The sequence below is a fragment of the Haplochromis burtoni genome, unplaced genomic scaffold, assembly GCF_018398535.1.
Source record: "Haplochromis burtoni strain Fernald_Lab_line unplaced genomic scaffold, NCSU_Asbu1 Contig_116, whole genome shotgun sequence".
NCBI lineage: Eukaryota > Metazoa > Chordata > Actinopteri > Cichliformes > Cichlidae > Haplochromis > Haplochromis burtoni.
The window spans coordinates 376,681-398,130 of record NW_024582477.1 but is presented as its reverse complement, the minus strand read 5'-3'; the positions used below and the strand labels follow the sequence as shown (position 1 = coordinate 398,130).

At 38.6% G+C, this 21,450-nt stretch overlaps 3 protein-coding genes across 5 annotated transcripts in view; all 3 read left to right on the top strand.

The window, feature by feature from the left end:
- Window positions 1-4,951: 4,951 nt before the first annotated feature.
- On the top strand, window positions 4,952-11,638 carry nfe2l3 (nuclear factor, erythroid 2-like 3). The gene is made up of 5 exons (XM_005928627.3): window positions 4,952-5,856; window positions 7,572-7,652; window positions 8,090-8,197; window positions 8,379-8,856; window positions 8,975-11,638. Exons 1-5 carry the CDS (start codon window positions 5,341-5,343, stop codon window positions 9,730-9,732), a joined length of 1,941 nt encoding a protein of 646 aa, XP_005928689.1. The 5' UTR covers window positions 4,952-5,340; the 3' UTR covers window positions 9,733-11,638.
- An 810-nt stretch (window positions 11,639-12,448) lies between these two features.
- cbx3a (chromobox homolog 3a (HP1 gamma homolog, Drosophila)) lies at window positions 12,449-16,154 on the top strand. Its single transcript, XM_005928629.2, has 5 exons — window positions 12,449-12,599; window positions 13,337-13,490; window positions 13,716-13,872; window positions 14,256-14,350; window positions 15,015-16,154. The coding sequence occupies exons 2-5, from the start codon at window positions 13,345-13,347 to the stop codon at window positions 15,139-15,141; spliced, it is 525 nt and encodes a 174-aa protein (XP_005928691.1). The 5' UTR covers window positions 12,449-12,599; window positions 13,337-13,344; the 3' UTR covers window positions 15,142-16,154.
- A 1,723-nt stretch (window positions 16,155-17,877) lies between these two features.
- Window positions 17,878-21,450, top strand: part of snx10a (sorting nexin 10a) — a 4,528-nt gene continuing 955 nt past the window's right edge. Inside the window, exons 1-5 of one of the 3 annotated variants that reach the window (XM_005928632.3) lie at window positions 17,878-17,951; window positions 19,482-19,529; window positions 19,691-19,777; window positions 19,868-19,968; window positions 20,063-20,161. In XM_005928632.3, the coding sequence (XP_005928694.1) occupies window positions 19,497-19,529; window positions 19,691-19,777; window positions 19,868-19,968; window positions 20,063-20,161 (320 nt within the window). In that variant the 5' untranslated portion in view covers window positions 17,878-17,951; window positions 19,482-19,496. The other 2 variants (XM_005928630.3, XM_005928631.3) reach the window with 2 other exon arrangements.

The window sequence follows — 21,450 nt, the reverse complement described above, 5'->3', positions numbered from 1 at the left end:
TTTACAGAGAACAGACTGATGTAAAATTGCTTCCATATGTCCCCGCTGCGGGGCGCCACAGAGTCTGCCAGAAAAGCTATCATAATTTCCAAAGCGAGTTCCGCATTGTGATTGGCTAAGACGAACTGCAGGAGCTGGAGCGCTGAACCAATAGGAATGCGGGACTGTGATTCTTTCATTTGAGTGGCCAAACGTGGATGTCAATCAAGCAGCGACGGGCTCTGAAAGCAGAGAGCGGCCAGTCGGTTGTTTTGCTCTCTAGAGAGCAGACCTCCGCTACTGAGACCATCCAGGCACAATCACACACACACTCTACTGCATGACCACTGACACACACTGGACACATTCTATTGTATTTTCATTTAAGAAGTTCAAATAATAATAAAAATATATACTATTTTGTTATTGAAATAAATATGTATATTTAAATACTTAGTTATACGATTAATTATCATTTAGACTATATCATGATCAATCGTTACTATTATTTTATCTCAATAAAACAAAAATCTCAAACACTGGCCGTTAATTAGACACATATTTATGGAATATTTTTAAACTTTTAGAAATAATTATCGTCACAATATACACAGTCAGAAAAGTTTATGATGAAGGGGTTATTTTATTTGCTTCTGACATTTACTGAAAGATGAAATTTTTATTTTGAAATTATTATTTTGTGTATAATTGTATCCCCTCTTCAGTCATTTTATATATGAGTTGTTTTTAAATAGAAAAGTTATGAGTTTTTTTTATATAGGAAAAAAACATTTTACAATTATATATAAAGATATCTATCTATCAATATATATGTGTGTGTATATATATATATATATATATATATGTATATATATAAATGTGATCTGTCCGCTTTGCTAATTAAACCTTTTCATTAAATCTGTTGGGCCATTTAATCAAATCAGTATAGTCTGTGCTTGCATTGCTTACAATATTGTTCACACATTTTTCACAGATACAAAAAAGTGACTATCCAAATGTATTTTTTATGTTTTATATTTTTGCTGTGGTATTGTTAACTTGTAATTAAATAAATAAAACAAAATAAAATAAAGGCAACAAATCCTTTTAAAGGTTAAAAACGTAATATGAGATTTCATTTGTGAAGCGGCTTCAGCGTGGCCCGCACTCTGCATACACTAAAATCTGGCCCAAGGTCACTGCAAAAACAATTACAAAATAATTACAACACCTCCCGTAAAACCTGAAAAAGAATGACAAAGTAGTCCGCTCAAATCACCGCGAGTTCCCTCACGTTTCCCATGAGTCTTTGCGTGGACTAAATCGTGCGCACGCGCACTGATATCCCTCAGATCGCGTTTAATTCCACCAATCAGCGTCGTCCTCGGAGGAGCATGTGGGGGTGATTTAAGAGCTCTGCCCCAATAAAACTGTCAGAACTTCACAAAGTTGATTTAAATGTGTTTCACATCGTTATGAAAATACTCGCGGATTAATCAAATGACTGCACGCTGGCGTCAGATCAATTGGAGCAGATTACCATTCGCAGCTTCTTTAGGGAGACGTGATTTGGAGCGTTTAGATTCTCTTCACATCCGGCCACCAAGTCGATCCGACAGCTGACATAAGATGGACAGCAAATGTCATATTAAGGGCCTTTTCTGATTTTTCTTTTTGTTTGTTTGTTTTTCTTTTTGGATATTGATTTTTATTCTATATTCTGTGACTCCTACATCATTGAAGTAGATCCTGCAACAGTGTTGCAGCTGCATCCTCGGGGAAGTTTGATGTTGCCAATTTTCAGATAAGCCCACCATCGCGCTCCACTTGTCTTCTAGATTTGTGTGTGTGTGTTCTGCAGGGGGAGTGAGGGGGAGGGAGGGTCGACTGTCTGCTGCTGGGAGAGAGCCCAGCTGACAGGCAGTGCGTGTTGAACTTGATGTGGTGGTGTTGAACTAGGCTTGTTAGAGAATGCGATTTTCTAGACTTCTTTGTGATGCAGCGCCACATAAAAATGTCTGTCCGGGGAAGATTTGCAAAAGGCTTACGGTGGGATTTTCATCCCACGGAAAACTCAATTACTTACAGCACCCACATTCAGACATAAACAAAGTACAGCAGTCTGCTGGTCTTTATACTGTACTACGCGATGGGCACCCAGGGGAAGGTGTTTACAGCGGATTCTTCGACAGCATGTTGTCGCTACTATTATTTATAGTGTGCTGTGAGTAACATATTGGTGCTACTCGTGCAGCTATGAAGGTCACGCCAATTAAAGGAATAGAATCTTAAATGAAATGATAACATTAAAAAACGCATCATCATTCAAAACTCTTGGTCTGTCATCATTTTATCAACTGACGTAAATCAATACAAGAGAAACAACTAACTTTACAGAGTGTCACGTTCAGTCTTTGATTTAACTTCTTTTACTTCATAGACAAGTTTGCAGGTCTAATCAACCAGAATCTGCAAAATTTATGAGTCTTTAGTATCAATTACTGCATTTTAAGCAGTAAAACACATTCAACATACTAATACACGTCGGTTATTTATTAATTACCACTGTTAGACACCAGGGGTCGCAAGTGTACCAGATGGTGGAGGATTACCAACTTTGTGTGGGACTGCAAAGCATATCCACTGTCTCACATAGACACTGGCCTACATTTTGATTAGCTGTAGCCAAAATATTTCAGTCTCAGACAAAAGAAAGGAAAATAAGTAGCTGAAGCAACAGTTCTTCTTACAGCAACTGTAAGAAGAACTCTCACACCAGAACACCACAACTCTCGCCCCAAATTGCTGAGGTCTGCTCACTCTACAAATGATCAATATCTATGTCAGTGTAAAGCCAAGACATGTGTTACATTATTCACCACCACACTCAGAAGGAAAAGGAGGGGTGTTAGGTACTTTTTGTGGGATCATGATATATACGAAACAGAAACAACTTTCACTTTTCACTTTCAGCACATTGATGTAAGTCTCACTCTACTTTGCAGTAGTTTTGGTTTTTACTTAATATAGGAATGTTTTGATCCCCCTTCAGGCTACCAATACTTTTGCACATATTTCACAGTTTTCCTCTGCAATACATAACAGTAAATATGTCATTGCTTGATTTAACATTTCTGTTCTGTTGCTTTAATTGAACTTAAGCCTATCTCTAATCACACCACTGACATAAGCTACCTTAAAGCTCAGATGACCAGGAATCAGCAAACATGGCAAATATCAGCCAGACATAGAGCCTGGATGTCTGAGACAATCAAGCGTTATTAAATCAACTCTTATGCCACTGCCTTGTGACAGTAATCTGTAACCTTTATCAGTTGTTTTGTAGACATGATTCTCATTGTGAGTTAAGATGTACAACAACAACAACAACAACAACAAACAACCAAAACAAAGTGGGCACAGACAAATGCACCACAAATGACAAGTATGATCAGTTTTTTCATCAAAGTCTCTTTTACACTAGAAATTAACAGTGCAGTGCCTTTGCACAGTATTGTTCTTACAACTGGAAGACGGAGAAAAAGGAGAACCTAGCATAGCATAGTGGCTGAGCAATGTGTGAAGGAATTATTGTAACTTAACAGTTGACATGAGGGCTGACTGAACATATTCTGACAGACCACTTGGAAAAGATAGTGGCTACAAAGTCAAAGGAAAGCTACAGCAGATCTAAGAAATAATAACAGGAGGTGGATTGTCATTTTCTTGTGTATAGGGAAAATAATCATGGGTTGAAAAACATGTTAGGGAATGAGTTTACCTTTATGTCAAAACAACCATTTAAACAAACAAGCAACCTATCAGAAATACATACACAGTCACACAGACAGATATACACATATGCGTAACAATAAATTATAAAATCCTGTTACACACAAAAAACAGACTAATATGAAATAAAGACATAAACACAAAGATAAACACAGTGGTGTTATTACTAAGTGGGAGTACTAGTTAAATGCAAGATTAAAAAGGTATCTTTAAGAGTTTCTTGATATTATCCGTAACTATCTGAGCTTTCTTCTCCAATATTTTAAGGTACACTTTTCCAGAGCTTTGTTTTGTTTTTTCAGAAACTGGGAAAGCTGCATTCCCAATTTCCCTCCGTGGGGAGTATTGTGTAGCTAACAATTTGGCCTTGGAAGATCTAACAGAGTGAGTAAGTAGAGTGACAGACTTTCAGATAATGTTCAAGACCTTCTTTCAAATGACATGAGTATCCTTTCCTATATAATGAGCATTCATAAACATTGCTGAATTTAGAATTGCTTCTTCAGTGAAAGTAGGAATGTTACAATGTATGTGACACTGTTACATGCATTCAGTTTCTTACATATAAACAGATTTTTTTATCACAAAAGTGGGCAAAACATATTTTTTGATGCAGAATAGTCTGTCTTTTCGACATTCTATGATAAAATAGGTCATAAAGCAATAGTCTAAAGTAAAAGCACCTAGAATCTGCGTAGGCTACCTCTCAGCACTGATCATGAATCCAGTATAAAGTCAGTTTTTTGGAAGGCCAGGGGGTACAATGTACTATGTTTTAAGGATTTCGCCTTTGGCATTCCTCTTTCTTAGTGAGTTGAGTCACGAGGGCCCAGACCTTTGTACAACTGAAAGTGTAATTCAGTTGTTTACCAGTAGGCTGAAAAAAGGAACAAATGCAGGTCAGTAGCACAAACATAAAGGAAATGCAGCCCAGCCATGCTTCTGAGAAATCCCCTTTGCACCAATAAAGCATTATATATTAGAATATGAACCTACATAGAGGAGTACTTCTTGTTTATGCGGTGATTCAACTTTCGTGTAAACAATATTTGTAGTTAATATCAGGGTGGAGGCTGCCTTTATAGAAAAGCAACTACCCCGTTCTCTTATTGATCAAAAGCTGACGCGACAGGTGTGTTAACCAATCAGAATTTGTTGTGGTGAGCGTTTTGGTCCAATCAGCACGAATTATGCAAATTCCGAAACAAAGTTCCCCCTGTAGCAGCACGGTGATTGCAGTGAGCCTCCCATGTTTTATTTTCTGTTTAATTATCGTCGTCAAGAGGGCTGTGATAAGTAGGTATTGCTTATGAATAACTTATCTGCTGCAAGGCGCTGAAGAACAAACTGTTTGTTATGTTTGCGCTAACAGGTTTGCGTTAACCGGTAGAGAAAGCTAACTGCTAAAGCTAGCATAGCTATCTTGCTAGTTCGCCGGTACAGGCGGTCCTCTTTGTCTGACAGGGGAAGGCGTGCTCTTTTGTTAAGCTTTCCCTTTGTCCCTTCGGGAAAGAGGAACTGTTGGGTTGGGATTTCACAATTATCCACAGTTCTGAAAGTATTTAGAAAATGCAGATCGCCAAAAAATACTTTTCAGAAAGCCTGATTCAGTTAACCATCTTGCTCAGTTTGATTGGAGTTCGTGTGGATATCGACAGCTACTTGAGCGGCTATTATACGCCTTTGACAGAGATTAACTTGGGTCCTAGCTCAGCCTACATCCAGACACCGTTTCATATTTTGAGAGACACTTTTGATGGATATGGTGTACACCCAAAATGTCCCGAGTTGGACTATTTTTTTGCAAGTCGTCGGCTGCTGGACGAGGTGAGGACCCTCGGTTCTCCGCGGTTCCACACACAGTTGAACGCATGGCTGGTGCACGAAGTGCCTGCAACTGACAAGGCTGACTGTGGGCCTTCAACCAGTAACAACACCGAATCTAGCTCAGGGCTAGAAAGTCCTGGCGAAGAATCCAGGGATGTCAGTGAACACCTGCCAGTCAGTGGCCCAGCAGTGTACCAGACAAACATTGAACTCGGACAAGGGCCTTGTGGCGCTGGAGCCTGCGGGTTTCTTAAAGAGGCAAGTTTGTGAATAATATGCCATAAAGTTGTAAAAACCTTGTTTCTAATGAAGCTATAATGTAACCTGCAACAGTGAAGGTGGTCTATCCCTCTAAAGTACTTGATTAACTGAGGTGACAAACAGGTAAAACTTCCGTAATAGCTAGCTTAAGCTATTACTAGCTAACTAGCATAACTAACCGTTGATCTGGAAAGATGGGTGTTATCCAACAACTACGTTATTTTACTGGAGTATTTACTGGTGAACCAGGAAGCAAGTCAAAAAAATATTCTGGAATGCAAATTTATTTTCGTTTTGTCAGGCTCTGTCAGGCCCTTGTCACAAATCACAATCCAGTAATGTGTCCTTAGTCAGATTATGTCACTTACATCCGTAATGACAATGTGTTAACTTGTATAAGTCACCTAATCAGTGTAGTAAGTAACTTAAACATAAAGCTTAATAACATGTCTACCAAACATCATATACTGTATATGCGGCATACAGCTGCCTGCTGCACTTGTCACTCTTTCACTATGGTACTTGTCACATTAAGCAATCTGGGAATAGTAACTATAGAATTACTTCAGCAGAAAACACCATGCAAAGACAGGTGTAACTAATGTCTGTACTTTATGACAACAAATATATTTTAACACTGTAATTACAACCTTTATATTCAGGCCTCCTAGTAGTGTAGTCTTTCTAGAGCATGGCAGAAAGAGCTGATTGGTGGATATTATATCCCAAAGGCAGTTTATGTTGTCAGTTGTGTAACTGTATCTCTTTTCTCCTGACCCAACCACCAGCTGCGCCCTTTGAGGGGTGGAGAAGTGAGACTCGGATCCCCACCCTGTTTGCTTACACAAAAGCAGTTTTCCATAGTTAAGCACTGCACCTCCTAGGGTTGCTTTTCATGTGTATAATGTGATGTTGACTCATCTGTTGTTGATGACAAGAGATGGGTCGCCATAAACCCCCCCCCCCCCAAAAAAAAACAACAAAAAAAAAAACAACAAAAAAAAAACATAAAAAAAAATTACAAGCCCTGCTGTTTGCTTTGCAAATGGCCTTAGTGTCTGAGAATATACAATATGCAGGAGCTGTATATAGTTATCCTGTTGAAGGTGTATCAATAACTTTTTGTCATTATTTGGCTTTAGTCTTAGTGTGAAAGCAAAAAGTTTGCTTTCACACTAAGACTAAAGCCAAATAATGACAAGAAGTACTCAAGACCAGTCTAGTTCTGCCCAAGTTCTGTCTGGGCTTGTTGGTCTCCACTTTTCCTGTTTGAGCTGGTCTAGCAAGTGAATCAGTTATTGATACACCTTCAACAGGATAACTATATACAGCTCCTGCATATTGTATATTCTCAGAAACAAAGGCCATATAATATTTTTTTTAGAACAAATAAGAATTCTATTATATCTTTAATTGGAAATATCGTGAACTTTCTAATCTTGGAAGCTGGTGACCTGTATTTCTGTAGGTGTATCAGAGGGTAATTGGCTTAACTTTTACAATGATTGCTTTGTAATCATAAATAAATAATCTAATCTTGTTTATAACAGAATCATCTCATGACAGAAGAGTCATACTGTAAAGACTCAATTGAGATCAATGAACTACCGCTAGAAATGTAACGATGTTTGGAATTCTTTACTAAGAATTAACAAATTGTTTTTCCTTTTCTTTCCTCTTCACTGAATTCCCGGCTCTCTTTTCCCTGCCAGGAGGAAGATGTTGAAGTTAAAGAAGAGGAGGAACCTGCTCCAGTCTCTCAGCTGGCTCACAGTTCCACACTGGAGCAAGAGGTACTGTTGGCACTCTTTCATGTATTTTAATGACCGTAACAGTGCTGGATTTTTTGTGAGAATACACAGTAGTGTTTGTCGATCTGCAATGATGCATGTATAACGTTGGCATCAATTTTAGGCTGGTTATATTGATTTAACTAGAAAATCAGGGACTCACATTACATATTTACTGAAATTGCATCATTTTGATGACAGTGCTGTTCTAGTAACACCACAGAATTAGAAAGGTTGAAGCATAGTAATTACAGTCTCACAGGCAAAGGCTTTGTTATTCAGTTCCTTATAGTAAAAAGCTATGCAGAATCTAAATATAAATTCATTTTTCTTGTTCATTTTTTTCATCAGTTACTTTGCTGTGATTGTATACTGACAACAAAACATATCACTTACTTTTTTAAATTTACATCAGATTTTCTGTGTGTTGTCTCTTTCAGAGCCTGCTGGAAGGCATCACTGCACTGTCCAGTCCAACACGCCATCCCTCTGCTACCCTTGATATTGACCAGCAGTGGAACAGTTTACTTTCTGTTGCAGACCTTGATGTAAGTTTCATGTTCATTAAATTAAGCCTTATATAAAATTACATTAGTTTAGAGACATGCATACAGACACGTGTATTGCAGATTAGAGGTTTAGTTTCCCACATTGATCTAACTGTTGTTTTAGAGGATTTTCAAAGTTTTGGAGAATAAAGTTCGACTAATAGGTCTCTCTAAAATATAGGACTTGGACCCCCTTGTCACTGAGCGTCTGTCAGATCTCGACACTGACATCACCAGCGCCATCAGCCGGAATGTCAGTCTGCATGATGCTATGCTAACCAGTCCTGGAGTGTTTGGGTTGGCATCTGATAGAACTGAGCCCAGGACCACGACCCAACAACAAAGGGCTTTCTTTCGAATGGAATCCACAGGCTCTTTAAACTCAGATGCTTCACCTGGGATGGCTCTAGGTCTTGCTGCACTCCCTTTTGCCTCAGTATGTAACATAACTGGAAATGTGTCATCAAATAGTGCACTGGGTGGCTGCCTAGATGAGGCAGTGTTTGACCAGATCAATCAGCTTGGTTTGGAAGGTCTGGACTCAATTGACAGCAGCCTGATGGAGTGTTTGGACAGCATAGACCCACGGGTCCTTGAGGACTTGGAGTCAGACTCTGGTCTCTCTTTGGAGACCAGCTCTGGAGGTCCAGTCTCTCCAGGTTGGTTCAGATTGCTTTCTATACTTGGAAGAGTTACATGTCTTATTTCTGTTTTATGAAGCTACGAAATTTTCAGTTAAATATACTGACACAGTCATTAACTCCTCACTTTGTCCAGGCTCATCTGAGATGTCATCCTCATCCAGTTCATACTGTGAGGATGAGTGTGGAGCTACAGGCTACAGCAGTGAGGCAGACTCAATCCCCTCTAAAGGCATTGTTGACTACACCACAGCATGGCCACCTGTTGAGAGTGTGTGGCATGATCACAGCTACTCATCTGCCAATTTCTTTAACCAGCCGTCAGTAACGCTGCCTCGCAAAAACATCAAGGAGGAGCCTCTCAGCGATGACGATGGATTCCGGCTGGAAGAAGGGGAGCTGAGTCGTGATGAGCTGCGCGCCCGTGCTATGTGCCTGCCATTCTCTGTTCTGCAGATAGTTAACATGCCTGTTGAAGAGTTCCTGGAAGTTCTTGATGGTCATGGCTTTTCCCCTGAGCAGGTGACCCTCCTGAGGGACATCCGCAGGCGTGGTAAGAATAAGCTGGCAGCCCAAAACTGCCGCAAGCGCAAATTAGATGCCATCACTGGGCTCCAGGAGGAGGTGGAAAGGTTGCAAGTTCAGAGAGGCAAACTGCTGAGGGAGAAGCACCTTACAGCAAAAACAATGGGTGCTGTGGGCCATCAGATAAGGCAGCTGACCAGAGACATCCTGTCCCGGCTGAGGGATGAATCAGGAACACCCCTGAACCCAGACAGATTCACCCTGCAGTGCGGGGCTAACGGTAGGGTTGTAGTTCAGCCTGTAAGACGACCTGCTGTCTCCACATCTGGCAACAAAACAGACAAGAGAAAGAAGGAAAAAAAGCAATAATGCAGCATTTCCTGCTGAGACTTGACCTTTTTGGTTTTGGGATATTGCGGAACCTAATTGCCTGACTCTGGTTTTAGGGACTCCTGTTTTGCTAAAGTGTGTGTTGATTCACCACTGTTGAGAACCTAAATGCAAAAAGAAAAGACACTCAAAAAATAAGTAAAAGAAAAAAAATGTAAATATGTTATTTGATGGGAAAAATGTAGATCACACACTGGACATTCTCTTCTTGTTAAAGGTGGATGTGGCCGATGGGGTAGTTTAAGGGAACAGCTAAGCTGTTGGTAATGCCAGCAGTCTCTTTGTGCCTGTTAACATTAAAGTTATAGTCTTTCTCATTTTTACAGAAAATTGTAGGCAATCACGCATGTCTAAAAGTCAGCTTGGCCAGGATTGTGATATTTCCAGACAGGATAGAGATCTAAGAGGAGTATTTACCTGTAATCTTGCCTTTAGTGTTTTCCTACTCGGTATAAGAACGAGGTTAAAGGGTTGTATTTATTAAACTTTCTTAGGTCCATGAAATGCTTATAGAACTGTTAAGGACGTTTTCCCCCCTCTCCCAAAATGGTAAACTTTGGTCAGCGTGATAAGAATATTGGGTTATTACAAGTCCAAAGTTTACTGATTTGTTCCCAGTATTTGAGGGCATGCACTGTTTGAGTAAAAAAAAAATAAACTGAAATAAAAAAAATCAAATAGATGTCTTTTGCTTACATGTCTTGATGACGTGCAGTATACCAATGACTCAAAGGACTTGGCCTTAATTTGCATTTAATGTGTTTTGGTAAATGCGTATGTACATCATACATAAGTGCATATATCCATAACAAAAAAGTTCTTGCATAAGAATTCAACTATAGTTTAACCCCTTTCATTTGAAGTGTTTTAGAGTTTTTGGCAAGATTATTCTACCTCACAGCTTAGTTTTTGTTAATTTTGGCTACATAAAAAAAAAGCCCCCACCCCGCTTTGCTTTTTTTCTTTCTTTTTTTTGTCTTTTGAAGTGCACTCGATAACAACGATTCCATTATAAATGTGACCGTAATCACACATAAAAGATTCAATTTCTGAAACAGGAAAAATAGAATCACCAACTTTATTTAAAAGGTCTGAATGCTGTTTGAATGTATGTGTTTGTTTGTTTGTTTGTTTGTTTGCTTTTAAAGAATATTTATTATCTGAGAGTAGAATCAAGTGATATTAAAAGTCTGCATCTTATTTATGTGTACACACAAGTAGTCACCTGAGTGAGTAAACTGAAGAAAGATGCATAAAGTATTTGAATAGTCATCAATCTGAAGCACAATTTGAATGAACTGAAATTTTGACTTCTTTACAAGTACTTGTGAGCTTTTTTTCTTTTTGGATAAATTTGATTCTCAGGCCCCAGTTTTGTTTTGTTTTTTTCTGGCTAAAATTTGAAATTCTCTAAAGTGCACTTGTTTAATACAAATCCTTCATTATCAAAGTCACCCCAATTAAACAAACTGCTAAAAAAAACCCTAAATAATAAATTACTGATTGATATTTAAGAAGTTTGAATGATGTTTGGATGCCTCCTTTTTATATGTATAAGATTTTTTGACAGTTGAAGTATTAATAGAGGTCGCCATCCTGTTCCTGGTTATGCTGCACAATAAGTCAGCTGAGTGAGTGAAATTGAGAAAAGTCCATGAGGTAGTTTATGCAGCTTTCAGTTTTCTTTTTTTCTTTGTTTGTATTTTCTTGTTTGGCTTGAACCTTTTCTTTGCTGTTTGTATGAATTTTGTTTTCGTAAATATTTGCTTTGTTTCTGAAGTTAAATGTGTTTGATTCCATTGTGATTTTTGAAAGTGTGCGTTTGCTTACAGAACTTGAGTTGCTCCTGCAGACTTTTTAAAATAAAAAGAAATCTTTTGAAATACTTTTGAATGGCCTTGATTTTAAAATCAGCATATAGGAACATATTATTCAAAAAATGCAGTCTTAAAATATCAATGGATATTATAGATATCTATTGATCTATTATAGATAAGGTATTACAAACATAAGGCCTGGGGGCAAAATTGGCCTGGCAACGGATGCAATCTGAGCCACTGGACAGCTTTTTAAAATGTGAAGGATGGTACACATTTTGGATTTTTTTTTTAACTGTATTTTCCATGTTTTACAGCTTTTCTTAATGATAAAAATCCTACTCCCATCAGTATTCACACCAATTTGAGTAAGTCATAGGTAATATTAGATAAAAAAACTTAAATGACAGAAACGTTTCTGATTTCTGCAGTGCGTTCACAGTAAATAAATAAATAAGGATATAGTCTATCAATAAACAAAACCTTTCATTATACAGGACAGTCTGGGCAATGAGCAACCATACATGCATTTCCTACAATCTTAGATTGTAGGATTGTTTGTTTGTTTGAAATAAATTAACAAACAAACAAACAATCTAAGCCAAAAGAGTCGTGCTGACTGAGTTCTATTTAATACAGCTTAATTTCTTTATCATGCAAAAATAACCAGCATATACTGTTGAAATTGCACTTCTTTTTCTTATATTAAGATTCTGCAGACATTAAAAGTGTAATTAAACCTCTTTACACTGGTCCGGCCCACGTGTAAACAAAATTTTCTGCATGTGGCCCACGATCCAAAATGACTTCGATATCCCTGATTTAGTTCTAGGCTTCATCATCTACAGGTTTTGGAGAGCGAAAAGCGTTTTCTAACTGGGCTTCCGTAGATGGTGCACAAGTATGCGCACAAGAATGCGCGTGAGTAGCTTTTGGCGCCCGTGCTGTTGAGCCACACTTTTGTAGACATAAAGAATCAACTGACCGCGTGGAAAAGAAGTGCTGTTGGAGCGATTCTCTTGTTTTAGGGTATGTATACAGATACCGACTTGTTTCAAAAAAGGTTATCATTAACAGAGGTGTCAGAGTTAATTGGTTCACTGTAACGAAATAGCAGTATATGCTAGCCAGTTGTTTTACCATCTGGACGCTGTCTCGAATGAGAGAGAAACGCTCTGTTGACTACAGTTGCAGTACTTTAACTTCAACAGGCAAGCGAAAAGTAACAGTGTCTGTTCCTTGTAATGCTGTAGTTGTATCATAGATCTTAAGATTATATATCCGTTTCTAAAACGTCGAGTGTCGCATTAAACTTGGAGTACGTTATTGTTAGCGCAAGTTACGTTAACGTTACCCGCACGTTTTTGGTTTTTTTTTGTGTGCCAGCGCACCTATTTTAAGTCCCTCCGCATTGCAGTTGACACAATAAAAGTGAAGTAGGTTTTCCCTAACGGTTAAAGGCCAGCTAAAGTTAGCATGCGAGCTAACGCTATAAGAATTTGGCTATCTTTGAATACTTTAAGAGTTTATCGCTAAGCTAGCTAATGCTACGTTTTTACTTCCCTTTGGTGGCCATCCCTTTGTCAAGGTTGCCTAATTTTAATACCCCAATGGGCAAATAACAGTCTTCACAGTTAAATTCGTTTACGATCCAGGTGTCTGTGGCGGCTTTAGGGCCTATGGCCAATCCTAAATGTGGATATCAGGAGCACATGAATTTGAAGGATTTGTTATTATCAAATTCCTTTTTTTGTTTGTGTTTTTAGATCACAAAATGGGAAAGAAGCAGAATACCAAGAGTAAGAAGGATGCACAGGATACACAGGAGGAACCTGAAGAATTCGTTGTGGAAAAAGTGCTGGACCAGCGTGTTGTGAATGGGAAAGTAGAATTCTACCTCAAGTGGAAAGGATTTACAGAGTGAGTTGGCTGGGACTCCTGCCCCCCTCCTGCTGAGCTGGAAGTGCTTCCCTGGTATGGGGTTGTGCTATACTTTTGTTTGAAGTCATTGTGGTTGCATGAAGACGGTGCCTTCATTCAAGCAAGCTAGCTGATGCTAGTATTTGCATTTTTTTTTTTTTTCCTAAATGGAAATCAGTGTGAATTGATGCAATGCAATCGTTGACTCTCTTTCTGCTCGTTTAGTGCTGATAATACTTGGGAACCAGAGGAGAACCTGGATTGCCCTGAGCTGATTTCAGCATTTTTGGAGGCTCAGAAGAACGTTAAGGAGAAACCTGCACCTGTTAAGAGGAAGGCCTCCACGGAAGAGCCAGAGACTGAACCTAAGAAGAAGGATGTGGTGAGTTCCTTTGCTTTCACAAGTTTCTGCAATTAGCATGTCTTAGAGACAATTTAAATTTAGAACCGTCAAGCTTAACATGAGGGCCATTCAGAGAAAGGGTTGCATAACTTAAACAAAGACGAGCATTATAATAAATGAATGTATTCTAAATAAATCATAGTTGTGCTTAGCTAGGGTGGTGTGTAGACATTTAACTTAGCATTATACTTGTATAATTGTGACAAACCTAATTTTGAATAAGTCACTCAGACCATTCTCTTGAAATGCAGCTGCTTCTGAACTTATGCTAGAAAGTGCAAGGATTTTAAATGAATCAAAATGTGTTGTTTTGTTTCCTTCCCATCTTATATGTCTACATTCTCTGTTGTAACCACCTACAGGCTGAGAAACCACGTGGTTTTGCTAGGAACCTCGAACCCGAGCGAATCATTGGCGCAACAGACAGTAGCGGGGAGTTGATGTTCTTGATGAAATGGTACATTTTTATGCAATATTTCTGGTCATTGAAGAAAAAAAATATATCTCATGTCTTTGTCTCCTTGGAAGCAAAATATAATGAAATGACTGTTAGTTCAAGACCTTTGCGCAGTAATGTTTTGTTAATCTAGGCAGTGTAAGTCATAGGATGGATGTGCATGGCATACAGTGAGTCACTGGTGTTTCATGCTACAATGGCAGACGGCCAGTGAATTCAAAAGTATTGAGTGCTATGATTTCTGGATCCTTCACAGTACAAATAATTATCCTGAAATATTGTAATAGCAATCAAAGAAAGTTTAAAGTGAAGGAAGTGTAACTGAGTGGAATTACTTGGATAATTGGATGTTTTGTTTTTTTGTTGTTGTTTTTTTATTTATTTTTAAGTTGTTTGCATTTGAGCTCTTAAAAATTGGAAACTTTGTTTCACTAAATGTTTATTCTTAAACCCTTGAACTTAAAGCTCAGTGTCTACACTTCAGTTGCCTTTCACTGCTTAGATCTTGCTACATGGTGTACAGAGCCACAGTTATGAAACTGTCACTGTCCAGGCTGTGTTCCTGCTGTAAACCTTTCCTCAACTTATAAACTTAGTTGATTTAAAGTACATAAATTTATGCTGGCTTTCTATAATGTTCCTCTCTCAATCTGCCTTCTTTTAGGAAAGACTCGGATGAGGCAGATTTGGTCCCAGCCCGTGAGGCCAACACCCGCTGTCCTCAGGTGGTCATATCCTTTTATGAGGAGAGACTGACCTGGCATTCCTGTCCAGAGGATGAAGCCCAGTAGTTCTTCTCTGCAACCCATGCAGTAGTCTACATCAACATCGTCAACCTTTTCCTCAGGACTGGATTTCTCCTGACTTGCCTTCTAGGTCTAGCTAAATTAGTCTTTTTTTTGTTTGTTTTGTTTCTTTTTTATTTTGGAAGAAGTTTCAACACTTGCATGGCAGTCGGTGAGTTCTGTTGTAAATATAAGCTTAGCCGATTGTGAGAACAGGTGATAGTGTTTTGATTAAGAAGTAAAGAAAGAAGCCTTCTTGTATTATTGTGAATGACTGATCTCTTTAGCCCCTTTTCAGACACGAGATGTACAACAATGTTTGCTTCAGCAGTCTGCTCAGCAATCTGTTATTCCAACATGGGTTGCGCTTATGTTCCTAATGGCTTCATTTAAATGTATCCAAGATGGTGAAGGAGAGCTCTGTAGTACGCACAATTTAGCCATACATTCAGAAGGCTTGTTTGTGGGTGAGGTGCAACTACAGTTTTGATTGGTTTTCTCACCCTTTTTCAATAACAGCACAGGATCTGACTGTGTGTCGTTCAGAGCTGTGCACTTCCTTCTGGAGTGTGAATAGTAAAAATGCTTCATGGAGGAATGATACTGTATTTAAAGTCAATAGTTAAAGTTAAGACTAAATGTGATGCATAGATTTGAAATTTAGGGCATTAAATAGTGAGCTTTGCAACTCAGAGATTCACAAGATACAAGTACAGTTGTAATCCAGTGCATGCATGTCGTTAATAATACTTGGTTTAGTTTAGGTGCTCATTTAGACTTGAAGTCAACACATTCAGATGCAGCCAGATTCATGGAAGCGAGTGCACAGCTGAAAAAGGACTGATTAGGGCCACTTCCACCTTCATCTTTGTTTAAATGTTTTAAATTCCAAAACACTTTTCTCACTCTGCCACATTCTTGCTCATGTTTTCTACTGTAGTGATGTTTTGTTCCATAAATACTTTTTGTATACTGTCTTTAAATATTGTTTGTCGTTCTAATAAAGGTTTTATGCCAGATGTTGTTTTTTTTTTTTGTTTTTGTCTTTTAGTTTTTTTTTCCAACTACAAATACATGTAAGAATTTACTGGAAGTAATTCAGAGCGAGTTGCATATGAAACAAAGTTAACAATTAGGATTTCCTTATGTTCCTAATAGATGTTTCTTGGGTGAAGTTTTTTACAGTTTTGTCTTCATGCTGCAGTGCTTTGGTTTTCCTGTGGTTTCACTCTAAATGCAAGACTGCATAATGGCATAGGAGATAAGACAGTGAACCTTTGTGCATTACTGATTTCTGTGGGAAATCACTCAAGTTTCTTATTTGAGTGATTTGGAAAAGGTCATGATAGATATCCAACCTTTAGTCCTAGCAGGAAAAAAACAACTGCTACATGAACGTTCACCTACAAATTTGATAACAAACAGCTAATTTCTCTGAAAAGTTTGTTCTGTAAATGCTAAAGAGTAGTGAGTAGCCTGCAGAAAGGATACAGGGATGGAAAATGGCCTGTTATTGTCATTTCCTTGTAAATGTTTAACTTTTTTTTTAATTGACATCTTGATTAAGTCAAATATCTAATCACAGCAACACAGTCATGTCTTATCTGTTAAGTGCTTGAATCATTTCAATATAGACATACAGCTATGGAAAGTAAATGTCAGTGCAGCAATTTCAAGTAATATAAAACATATGCTTAAAATAAATCTTGGTCTGTATATTTCACATATTTCTGGTGTCAGCTTTTGTCAACTCTGAATTTTGCTTAATTGGCCATAAAATGTAGAAATCTGATAGAAAATGGTGCTGTTTTGTAACAGTCTGTAAAAGCAAATGAACGTTTCTGTTGACACAAGATAAAGAGATCTCTATATGCAAATTACCATCCAACCTAAGGTGACGTCTCACTAGTTTCTTGATCCACTCTTGGACTGGTCAGAGGGATAGACGCCAACTGGCTTTGGTAAGATCTCTTGGTCTTCAATTTTAAAACTGTCATTGTATACAACAATGCTTGCTGTGGGCTGGAGTTCACGTAGACTAGGTGTCAGTGTCATCTCTGACCCTCTGATGCCTTGATTTGAGATTTTGATTTAATTTTGAAACTTTTGATTTATTAGTTGAAACGAAGCATAACACAGCCCATGATGTGATATCTCAGATAAGGTTTTGGGATGTTGTTTTTGTACCGTATCATGCTGCAGTTGCCTGTCTGTCTCTATGTCTCAGCTTCACCTTTCAAAACTAGCATGCATATCTAAATTTCATCTAGAATTGCAGTGAAGCAGTCGTGGACAACTATGTTAACAATTAAAGTCAGAACAATGGACAGTTATTAAATTTTGATTTGTTTGTCTGGTTTTGGTTAAAGTTTCTCCACCCAGCCACCATACAGTGTTATTGTGGTTCAGAGCTGGTTGTAGGAACAAAAAAGAAGCAGAAGAAGCAGACATAAAATCTCAGACCATGAAGTGGTTTAAATTGTCTGAATGTTTCTAAAGGTAAATCCCCATAAGCACTTGCATTAGAAGAAGCATAAATGGAAGGGTTCAAGAAGAAAGAGATCAATTTAACAATGAATCTGTTTCTTTTTATTAGTTAGGCACCTACAATCCATCAATCAATAAACGAATAAAGTGAATGTTTGAAAATCGGGTTGTTCACAGCCTATTTTTTTTTCTGAGGTCCTGTAGAGACCAGTAACTATATAAAGTTATTATGACTTTATTTGGGGTTGTCGCTGCATTGCCATCGCTTGGCCTCCTCCCACCAGGTGACACCATTTAAACTGATTCCGGATAATAGCAGTAAGAAACAGGTGCGCAGAAAAGCGACGCTTAACGTGTTACTCTCATCTGAGATTCTTGATCATTTTCTTTCCGCCTGATTTAGACGAATGATTTAAAAACAATGCATTTTACGATTACTTTTTAAATGTTGCTTGTTATGGTATACTTTCTAACTACGTGGCCTGATCCAGTCGGGAAAGGAGGTCGTGCTTAGCAGTGGGAAATTAGTAGCAGCAGGGTTGGTATTAGTTCAGTCCAGGAAGGGCTAAGCTTCAAGCCAGGTTAGTGAGCTGGTCCTGGTTGTTCACATTATCGTATAATTTCACTCGAGGTGAAGAAGGGAGAGGTAAGGTCAAAGTAGATGCAAAATCGGGCGTCCTTCTCGCTCTTTTTTTTTTAAATTTTTATTTTTATTTTTTGTTAATATATTTGTGGGTTCGTGGGTTTGTTTTGTTTTGCGTTTCGTCTTTTCCTCTCAGTAGCTACCCTACTAAGTCCCGATGCAATAAAAAGAGGGCATCCTGGGGTTTCCATTGAACTCCGTTTCGATTACCCGTTTTAGCCCCAAAGAGGAAGGAAAGCACAAAGTTAAATGGGAAGAGTCTTTCTTCCTCTGTTCTCAGGAGGTTAAACATTACAAATGATTTTAGGGTATTCAGAAGATGTATAATAAGCACTGATTATGAGCGTTAAATAATTGGTTAAGCCCTGTTGTGTTGTCCTGGATAGTGGTTAGAAAATTATAATGCTTCATGCTCTTAAGTGTTTTAGAGCACTGAGTGCGTGTAACTTCAGATCAAAGTGCACTCCATTATGCAATTCCCTTCAGCATCCTGTTAACCTCACGTCTACGTGTAGGACCTGCTGAATTATTGCAGCTACAGGACTGTTGTTGAAGAGCAATGACAGTCTTGAAGGAAGAGCCTACAGTCACCTCAGTACAGAGTTTATCCAAATAGATTAGTCTGTGGTGGCTTATGATTTCATGTGATCTGTAGAGCAAGGTGTGTAGTTCAGTCTCTTGAAGGTGGCCTGATCACCCTATTTGAAAACGTGTTTAAACTTGCTTATTATCTCTGGTTAGACTTTAGGCCTGCAAATGGCATGTTTGGTTTGTTTGTTCATGAACAGATGACTGGATAACGCATATGACTAATATCACTGTAAAGCTAACCCTATAGAGTTGGCTTTGAAAGCACTAGACTGTATTTCTCTTTCTAGTGGGCTGTTTTTGTCCCAAGTGTGTTTTGCTATGTGCCCATGTTTAATGTGTTCAGAACCAAGATTTCCCACACATAAGCTCAATCCTCCACCTTTGCCCCTCATCCCACTTGATCCCAAATCTGTTCGAAATCTTTGCACTCCTAAATCCTTCAAGGCTCAATTGCTAGCCTTTTGTTTTATAAAATGGAATTGGGACAAAAGAAATGCTGTGATTTTTAAACATGCTGTTTAATTCTGAGAACCCATAAAGGCTGCTATAATTTTGCTGAAATCAGACCACCTGATAAGCAAATAGGCTAAAAGAGATGGTACTAATGTGTTTATTTCCCTTCCAGGTTTTTGTATCACTAATGGACACTATTCTGGATAATTTTTCAAACACTGTAAGTGGCTTTGATTTTACTTTTTCTTTTTCCTGTATCTTGTTTTGTTTATCTATAATAGCAAATAGATAAACCCAAACAGTGGGACAATCCTGTTTTCATTTTGCCCACGTTCACATTTTCATTTTGAAATAACGGAACTCTGGTCTTGATTTTTGCAGGAGTTTATTAGAGTTTGCGTTCGGGAGCCAAGGCTTCATAAAGATGGCCGCTGGCACACACATGTTGACTACGAGATTTGTTTACATGTATGTGCCAATTAAAAAAGAAACTGTTCTGTTAGCTTTATTTTGTTGTGTTTTTGTAATAAGCGTTTAATGAACTGTTGTCTCTTGCAGACTAATAGCTTGTGTTTTCGAAAAAAGACCTCCTCTGTGAGACGGCGCTACAGTGAGTTTGTTTGGTTGCGTCACTGCCTGGAACAGAACGCTTTCATAATGTATGTTGAGGTTTTCTTGTTATGATGGTGATTAATCCATGTTGTAAATTGATAATCCAGCAAGTTACAAATGTATATTCATATCCATGTCCAGAGACTTGCCTAAATTGCCACCCTGGAACCCTTTCTTCAGTCTGAAGAACACAGAACAAGTCATCCAGAGGATCAACGGTCTGCAGAAGTTTTTAGAAATGTGAGTTGCTCTTCTGCTGAAGCAGTTTCTGAAGTTCAGTTAATGTCTCCTGGAGGAGCCTTTCATACTCCCAAAGACTGTTTGGGGGGTAAAAATGAGCACATCCCTTTTACAGCAAGTCATATAAACTTGAGGGATGTGCTCATTTTTACCCCCAAACAGTCTTTTGCTAAAGGCAACATGAGATGACCCCCCCCCCTCCCCCAAAACAAAACAAAGAATACTGTGTGAGAGTTAAAACCTGTTATGAATAGAGGTATAAAAGGTTCTTAAGCAGAGGGGAAAAACAGAAAGACAGGCATTCATTAGCTTCCCCTCTGTTGATTATTTTGCCCTGTCCTTGACATTCGGTCGACCGTGGTTCAGGGGGTTGGGAAGCTCATCTTGTAACCGGACAGTTGCCGGTTCAATCCCCAGCTCTATCTGTCTTGGTTGTTGTGTCCTTGAGCAAGACACTTCACCTGCCGCCTACTGGTGTTGGCCAGAGGGGCCGATGGCGTGATATAGCAGCCTTGCTTCTGTCAGTCTGCCCCAGGGCAGCTGTGGCTAGCTTGCCTCCACCAGTATGTGAGAGTGAATGAATAGTGGAATTGTAAAGTGCTTTGAGGGTCTCAAAAAGTGCTATATAAATGCAATCCATTATTATTCATTATAACAGTGCAAACAAGATAATTTGACCTGTTAAAATTGCACCTTTGACAGTCTTTCAATAGTAATTTTATCCACACTCTGTAATCACAGCCTCACAGTATAAGCAAAGTCATATTTTGTCTTGAATATCTTGAATCTCGATAACCTATTTTTATAGTGACAGTAGTGCACTAACTGACATATTTTTGCGTTTGCTTTTACGTCTTTGCTCTGACAATAGATGCTGACGCTCAAAGAATGCTATTAACAGAAAATGGCAAAAAAACAATGATATGATAGTGACCACTTGTAGAGTAACATTTTTCGTAGTTTAGTTTCTGCACACAACCACAGTGCCTTTTAAATCAAACAATCAATCACGCTTTCAGCCTTGATTCTCCATACTTTAACTCAGTGGGTTTTTACAAAGATTTTTACATTAACCCATGGATATCAACATTGTCATGATCGCTGTGTGGCAGGCAGAATGAGGACCCAATCGCAAAACTCACAGACTCAGGGGATGAACTCAAAAAACAGCTTTATTGCTGAAGAGGCAGAACGTAGGAAAATACAAAACTAAACTGGGAAAAGTAAACTAACACTCGGAGAGAGAGACACAGGGAAATCCACGCAGCATGAGGGAGAACGCGACGCCG